General features: G+C 34.3%; 1 protein-coding gene across 1 annotated transcript; it reads left to right on the forward strand.

The window, feature by feature from the left end:
* The first annotated feature begins 4,422 nt into the window (after positions 1 to 4,422).
* On the forward strand, positions 4,423 to 7,605 carry LOC136339988 (protein charybde-like). The gene is made up of 3 exons (XM_066283668.1): positions 4,423 to 4,736; positions 6,128 to 6,479; positions 6,613 to 7,605. The coding sequence occupies exons 1-3, from the start codon at positions 4,691 to 4,693 to the stop codon at positions 6,695 to 6,697; spliced, it is 483 nt and encodes a 160-aa protein (XP_066139765.1). The 5' UTR covers positions 4,423 to 4,690; the 3' UTR covers positions 6,698 to 7,605.
* The last annotated feature ends 830 nt before the right edge of the window (positions 7,606 to 8,435 follow it).

Genomic DNA, 8,435 nt, shown 5'->3' on the forward strand with positions numbered 1-8,435 from the left:
AGCCCACCAAATAGTTGACCATCCAACCGACAACACGCACAGGCCCACCAACCGACAACACGCATAGGCCCACCAACCGGCCATAAACAGAGGCCGACCAACCGGCCATAAGTGCAGGACGACCAATCGATCGTAAGCATGGCCGGTCAACCGACGTCGATCAGGCCAACACGTTTAAAATCATTCAATCAGCCTAAAATTATCCAAAAACTTCAAAAGATGGGCATAAATTTAGTAAATTAACCTAATGACTATTATTAATTAATGTACCCGGTGGTCCATTTAAAAACTGGTATATTAACGTCTCAAAGTATCAGCAAATAATACTAAAATATTTACTATATTGGCCTTTAGTATACCGCACTTAATGAAACTTTATATCTTTTCCCGACCTTTTCGCCAACCCCGGTTGTGTTAACTTGTAAACTTTGTTGAAAGTTTTTAAGTTTAAATGAATCAACGACAAAACTGAATTAAAATAATTTTTGCCTGTAACGTGTAAATGGGAGAAATTTGAAAACCAAAATTGGCCTGCCGTGATGCACCCGAAACGTTGCATTTCCTGTCTCGGATGGAAATAAATTCCCCCTAGTTTTTTGGGTCAAAGACTAACTTGTACTGATGTGAATACATATGTTGCATGAGCATCGCATGCACTGCATTTCCGATTATTGCAAATTTCTGCTTAAAAATTAGGTTGGATTTGTACGAATGAAATCTGATCCAATTGACGTTTAGACCAGGCCATGTAATACGAGATCGAATATGGTATATTCCAATCCCTTTTTTTTTCGATAACTTCGTTATTTTTTTGGAAGCTTCATAAGTAGAACTCGTTTTTTTGGCCAATTTACACTGATTTTGGATTGACAAAATTGAGAGGATATGACAACCCGAATTCCCATACAAGTGGGCATCAGAATTCACAGTTCCAGCGGCAACCAATTGCACTGAAGAGCATCTAAAATCAGAAGAAAATACATTCACGTATAACGATGAGGATTTTACTTTGTTTAGCAACGAACCTGCCGTTAACAATAGAATAAGGGTCGCATTGATCCGACTTTTTTGTGCCTCACATGACTAAGGAGAAGCCCTTGTTTGGATTTGTCATAATAATAATAATTCAATTTTTACGACAATTCAACCTCATTCTGAGACGAGGCCTTTGTGTGGCGTTGCCCATTTGTTATCGAAACTTATTATTAATATGTTTTATTATCCCCCCAAAAAGTTTCCAAATTATACTTCGACCTTTATATTTGTATTGCATTCATTGAGGTAAAAACAGCAATAACAAAACTCGGGAAATTGGTTTTGTAAATTGATTTATTGTCGAGTTTATTTTTGTTGCTTCCATAAGCCTAATGGAAACTTCCATTCATATCTAGCTCGCAAACTAATTACTATTACTTACAGGGGGGCCGGTACGCAACCAGATTTATACCGTTTGATTTCGTTTAGTTCACGAAAAGAAAACAATGGAATCATTCGTAGCGTATTCGTTGGGTACCTGGTGCTTGCGGCGATGGAAATTTACCATGGTACCTGCTCGCAGTATAAAGAAATGCTTAAATAAACACTGGTGAAAATGACTGCGAGTTGATGATTAACGCTGACGTAGTTAATCGTAGCTTTGAAAAATATTAATAATTATTGGCGATAAGAAAATTTCATATCAAGGCCGTGTACAGGATTCTATCCAGACTTGCTTAATATTTTAATAGCGTTTTCTTAGAAATATTACTCTAGACTACAAGTATAGATTAGCGCAGGTCAGTTATATAGAAAATTGAATATGACTGTTAAAGTTTGCGACGAAAAAAAAAATGAAATTCAATTTTTTCCAGTAACATTTTTCTTTTCTCTTTTCTTCAAGTCATTTCTCTTACTATGCCAACTGTAGGCCTGAAACGAATGGGGCATTATTCAAATTTGACGAAACGTGAATGGGACTTCTGGGAAACAATTCTCCAATATTAATAGAAAAAATATATGCTCTTTTATCGCGGTTCAAAGACTGAATTTCTGTATAAATTTAATGTCTGCAGGCAAATAGCGACGTTGCAAGTTTGCAGTCTGATGCAACAACCATTCAAGTTGAAGGCGATTTGGTTTCCATGAAATGGTTGGCTGAAGGCGACGTTCAGTCTCGAACTTTCTGGTTGCAATAGTACTTACTTGGGAATATTACTATTTTCGCCTTATGGATATTTTGTTCTCTATGACTCAAAGAATTTATTTTCGAACTTTCCGAAGAAGATATGGGATTTATTAGTTCATAAGTTTCTGGCACTTTTCACACAAGATACTGAGTGATTCTAGATAAATGGTGCAGGCAAATATCTCGAATTCGAGAAGATCTACAAAAAAATTTTGCAGGAAGTTTTTTTTTTAATTTTCGGGAGCTCAACTTTTTAAACTGTCAATTTTTCCCAAAGTCACCTTCACGTGTCTTTTAAGGTCAATTTCGTTTTTTTTTCAAATGGAACACACAAATTTTTTTTTGAGATTCCAATTCTTTGTTGAAGGGAATAATATTTAAACTTGAAACATTTTTTGCTGAAAGTAATAAAATTCAAAATAAAACTAGATACAAAAAAAACTTTTTATCGAACTCTATGAACATTTTTGAGTGGTTTTATTTGTTAGATACTAAATTTTATTGTATTATAAAAAAGAATCCGTCCAATAAACGTTCAAAATGGTGCCCCTACTGTTCAACGCACTTAACAATTAATTTTATAAATAATTGTGCGGTATTTTATAACATTTCAGGTGTGATTTTTCGATAATCGCACATAGCGTAGGCGTGGCGTAACGGTACGTTATAGCTTATTAATATCGAGAACTTCTTGATAAAACTATTACGAGAAATTTGACGAAACTAAATATTAATATATACGTATAATCAGTTTTGAACTAACTAAAAGTCAAAAAATATATTTATATTCTTTATGAATTTGATTGGGAATTAGGTAACTTTATTTTTTGGATCTTACAGAAATTGTATAGGAATTTTCAGAAAATTGAGGTTCTCGATTCTCAAATTTCTGAGTTTTTCTCCTTAAATTGTAATCAATTTACGGTTAACTAAAAACCCAACAATATCATTTAAAGTCTTGTAAAGTACTCTGGAAACCTGGTAATTTCATTCGTTAGATTTTACACCCATTTTATAGGAATTGCCAAACTAAAAAAGCTATTATTCTCAATTTTTACTTTAATGTCACAAGTTTTCAACTTGCTGTGTATTTTTATTATTTTATTCCCAGGATCTTACGGAAATTTTAAACATGTTTTTAAGGTATTCGATTTTTTAGTTGCTAATTTTCTGAGAGCCTCTTGGAATTGGATCAGTGTTCAATTAAAGATATAAAAAAATATAATTGTGAATGTTTCAAGAATGCCATTGAAAAGCTCCCGGATTCCCTAGAAGCTTGGTAATTTTATTTTTTCGATCTTAAAAAAAATTCAAATAAATTAAGAAAGTAAAATATTGATTCCATACACGCTTCTGGCGCTTTTGCTTTGCAATTTAAACAGATTTCAAGGAAAGGAAACAATACCCCTAAAAAATGCTTGAAAACGTCGCTGTGTTATTCTCTGGATCCGAGTCAAAACGAAAAAGCCTTAAAAATAACTCGGATTTCCTATCCATCCTTCCTAAATTTTACTTACCTTTTTTCCAAGAACAATACTCAAATTAGCATTTTTCAGCATTTTTTTTGCATTGTCTTAACCTTCTTTTAATATTTGAAAACAAATCAGAGCGTTAGATGCCCTCAAGAAAAGAAATTACTGAATCTAAAGATTGCACGCAAACGAATTTACATTCATTTCCATCAGCCAAGGAGGAAAAACAATTGAAAATTTACTCATCAACCGTGAACAAGGAGCTCCTGATAGTGAACACATCATCGAAAACAAAAGCAATTTTCTACGGCGTTTCATCATTCCAATTTTCTGTAGGTAATTATTAATCTCGCGTTACAACCTGTACTAACACTATTACGAGGTTATATGAGTAATTAAGACTTCATTTAGCCTTTGTTATCCACTGCCCTGTTATAGAGCAGAATACCCCAAAAATTAATTGGAAGTTTGTTCTTTTGTTTCGTAGTTCCGTCAGTTTATCATAGCGCGTGAATCTCCTTGATACTAAAAATTATTAAACTACATTACAAGAAACAACTGAACGTCATCATTTCCAAACAAAGAAATCGAATACAAAATTACTACACATTAACTAATGTTACATTTTGCTACAGCTACAAACACCAGCTTGAGATCACGTAGGCAATCGGCTCGATCGTTGCCGATGATACGCGATTGTAGTTGGGCAGCCGGTTTCTGTTGCCATGGCTTGATGTCTCGCTGCCTCGATGCTCCGATGTTTGTGCCGGGCATTCGGCACTCGACAGCAGCGAGTGCGAGAGAGATGCCTTATGCCTTAGCGGGGCAGGAACAAAGAAGCATCGCGTTGTCCTGGAAGGGGGGAATGGGGATTTTATAAAAACAGGACACAGCTGATCCGCGAAAACAGTTCTGTGAAAGTAAGGTAGTAGTAAGGAGATTGAAAGGAGCGAGAAAAAGCCGGCAGCCGGTTTTTTGGCCTTCAGATTTCAGTAATAGAAAGTTTTTGTGATATTAATTTTAGTTTATTTTCTTTCGGGAAGTGTTGTATATCATGGAAGTACTCCCGATCAGCAACGAAACCTACAACAATGAAGAAGGTAAGTTGAAATTTATTTTCTTGTTCATTCACAATTTTGATCATTTTTGTTTAAGAGTAATTTTTTTAATAATTTTTGTGCGGATCGTTTGATAACATATCATGTGTCATACAAAAAAAACAGCTTGAAATAATTTAGACTAATTCTGGTGTTCCAGCCTTCTACCTATAATTTTCGCGAAATTTCTAGAAATTCGCCTTAAAGCGGCCCGGTTTCTCCGTATAATCAGCTGTAGTTGCCATATTATGTGACCCTGCACGACCTTCCATGCTCGCTTAGCAACACTAGCGAGAAAATCCAGCGTTGTCAAGTTTACTTTACAAACTTTCAATTTCCCTTTCTAATCCATCCCTGCAACCTCCAATTTCCTCAAAGTGTTCACATATTAAACATTTATTTACGTTAAACCCATATTGCTGAATTGTATAAAGCACTATTTAAATTGGGAAGCTAGCCCAATCCGGCAACAAGGCAAAAGTTTCACTTCTCTCTCCGATCCTCTTATTAAAAAAATCGTTTGTTGCCAATCAGAGAGATAGGTGTCCGATTTTCTTTTTATTTAATCCACGTTGCCATTCGTTATGTTCTGGAAACTTCTGGATATAAAGGGTGATTTAAATTGGAAGGAAAGACCAATCAGGCAACAGGGCAAAAGTTTTACCTCTCATTCTGAATTTCCGGAATAAAAAATCTTTCGTTCGCAATCGAGAGATAAATAGGTGTCACTAGATTTTTTTTCTATTCCGTGTTGCCGTTTACTGTTCTAGCAATTTCTCTTTTCTCGATGGTCCGTCCTTGTTTTGCTGATTTCCTAATCGCTGTTACGTTATTTTATATTCGGAGGCCCAACTATCAATTTAAAGCGTTCGCTCTTAATCGAAATAAATTAAGTCGCGCAAGTTTAGATCTGGTAATAATAATTGCTTTTGTTGTTGTTGCATATACTGTATTCATTTTCAACCGTTTTCGAAATATTGACGTTTGTCGCCTGTCAAAATTATTTTGATCTGCCAAAATTTTCGATATTTTTGACATTTGCCATATTACATATTTAGATGCCTCTTGAAATTTATAGCTGAAAAAAGTTGAAATTTTTTAATTTTGGAACATGAACCCTTTACTTAATGATTAAAAAAAACCTACAAAATTCCCACAGGTTTAAAAGAAAATTTTGAACATGAGAAATTATTAGATTTTCCACCAATAAATTGCGTTGAACCTCAATATCATGAAAATGGTTAACTTTTCTACGTAACAAAAATGCAATATTCGAAATGTTCCATTTAAAATCTGACCTTATTGCTACAATTTTACAAATATTTTAGTCGAATTATCTTAAACATTATTTAGTAATTACAACAATTTACCAAACAACACTCTTCTTCTTTCAGATTGGGATTGTCCAGATTACCCCGACTCTACCGAGCCAGCCCTGGTTGAGGCCCTATCAAAACGTCTTGAAGCCGAGTTGCGGGAGGCAAAAAACACCCATCTGATGGTAGGGGAAGTATTGCTGCCCAACGGGCTAACCCGTCGGATAGCTCAGGACGTGTTCAGCATGGCGGACAACGAGCCCTACGGCCTGCGAGGCTGCGCCCTCTACATTAACTTTGAAGGCGAGGGCATTAACAAGAAAATCAGTACCTTCAGATGTGATCCTAGTACTCCGCCCACCTTCGAGGTTTATCTTACTCTCAAGCAGAGTACTGCTGGTTGGAACAACTTCCTGCCCCAGTTTTTAAAGTAAGTTTCTTATCTTGAAGGAAATAAAATTTTGACATCCCGTAAATGTATCGTTATTATCTATCAAAGCAAGAGCGCCAAATTTTTTTTAACTAATTTATAATTGTTAAATAATTATTTTCTCTTGTTTCAGAAAAATAACGCGTGGCGGAGCTGTAATGATAAGTTCCGAATATCAACTTCAATTGAAGAAACTCTTCAGATCTTCTCTATATTAGAGAGTTGCTTCAGTGAAGTTTCAAAGTGTACCTAGATTTGGAAAGACTGAGATCTATCACAGTGATAGAAAAGTTTATATATATCATACGTTTTTCATCTAATTTTTTGCATCTATGTTTGTTATTATTACATCTTGTTCGTTAAATGTGATCATCATCCGTTTTAATGCGTACAGTACTATTGAAGAGTGCTGTGCGAGTAGTTAATTTTTTTTTCTGAGTGATAAAAGTATTTACGTAATTTTTCAAAAAAAAAATTGCAAACCATTAGTTAGGTTATAAAACAGCAATAATAATTTTTGTGCATTTGTGACGACCAAAATCGGGATTCTAGGGTCACAAAGTCATAACTATGTGACAGTATACATTTTGTGATCTTAAACTCTCGAATGTTTCAGATTTTGGGGAAATTCCCTGAAAGATGTGATAATTCATGTTTGATTTTTTTTATGATGGATTAATGATTAATAGTTGTTGCTAAGTATATAAAAACATTAATAATAGTAATAGTAAGAAGGTTAGTATTTCAGTTCACTTTATTATTAACAAATGTTGTTTTAATTTTTTCCTTTTGTGATATTAGTTTTTTAAAAATTACGAGTCCGCGGTCGAGGAATTGAGCAAATTTGTTTTGCAGTTTGTTTAGAATCAGTATTGAGTTTGCTGGCTCCCGCCCGGACCAAAATACATAGTAATTTGATCTCAATGAAATTGTGTGGGTCAAATGAGCGTTTGGAATGTGACGAGAATGTAAAGCTAAGGAATTTTGTACGTTTTATAGATGTAGATTTATGTTTTTTTAATCTATCGCAAGTGTGATAGTACAGAATCTGTACACAGCTTTTTTATATGGAAAAAAATTATCAAAAAATATATATAAAAAAAATAAAACCTTTATTATTATAACATTCGCCTGTTTTTTTCATCCTTTTCCTGTACCCCAAAAAACAAAATTACGAAAAAGGGTTCGTTTTGGACAGAGACAAAAAAAATGCCGTTAACATACAGGGGGCTTCCTAAACATACGACGTTGATTCAATAGGTTATTCCTTGAATCTAAATAAGAAGAAAATGTCAAAGTATCAACGAAACCGCTTCACTTTCGACATACAAACCGTTAAAGAAAAAACTGTTATTTAATATATTTCAAAATACTTTCTGCTATCAGCTACGTTCCGACCAATCAGATTGGTCCCCGACGATAATCCGCTAATATGGTTGGCTGGAAATCAACGATACGAACCAATCCAGTCCAGATAATCATTTCCGCAAATGTAGGGTGTCCTTAAATTATCGTCTATACAAAAATCTGCTGATTATTCTTGATGTCGCAATAAGAAGACTTAACGTACACAACGCATTTTTACAGTTTTGGAGATACAGCAAATTAAAGGAAAGTTAAAAATAATATTATCTTTCTGGGGGTGTATTTGAGCAAAATCTTGTATTCAGACGTTCCAGTTTGTTATTTAGGAATAATTATTACTGAAAGACAGAAAGCTTAATACGTTTATTAATTAAAAAGTAAAGTGAGAAGAATTTCCCTTTTTTTTTGTAATAAGGCGAGCTCTAGTCTAATGTCCAATGCACAAAACTTTGGAATTGGGTTGGGTACTACATTACATTCCCCACCCTAAAAACACGAAATCTTAAATTCAATACAACAACAAACTAATCAACTAAATTCTATGCTTAATTGGTTTTCTTATGGGTTTGCCAGAATTGGTTTTATGTGCAA

The sequence above is a fragment of the Euwallacea fornicatus genome, chromosome 7 (genome assembly GCF_040115645.1).
Source record: "Euwallacea fornicatus isolate EFF26 chromosome 7, ASM4011564v1, whole genome shotgun sequence".
Lineage (NCBI taxonomy): Eukaryota > Metazoa > Arthropoda > Insecta > Coleoptera > Curculionidae > Euwallacea > Euwallacea fornicatus.

Coding starts and splice junctions, on each gene's coding strand:
- LOC136339988 (XM_066283668.1), top strand. CDS start 4,691: ATGGAAGTACTCCCGATCAGCAACGAAACCTACAACAATGAAGAAG. Junction 4,737..6,127: donor AACCTACAACAATGAAGAAG/GTAAGTTGAAAT, acceptor TTCTTCTTTCAG/ATTGGGATTGTCCAGATTAC. Junction 6,480..6,612: donor TTCCTGCCCCAGTTTTTAAA/GTAAGTTTCTTA, acceptor CTCTTGTTTCAG/AAAAATAACGCGTGGCGGAG.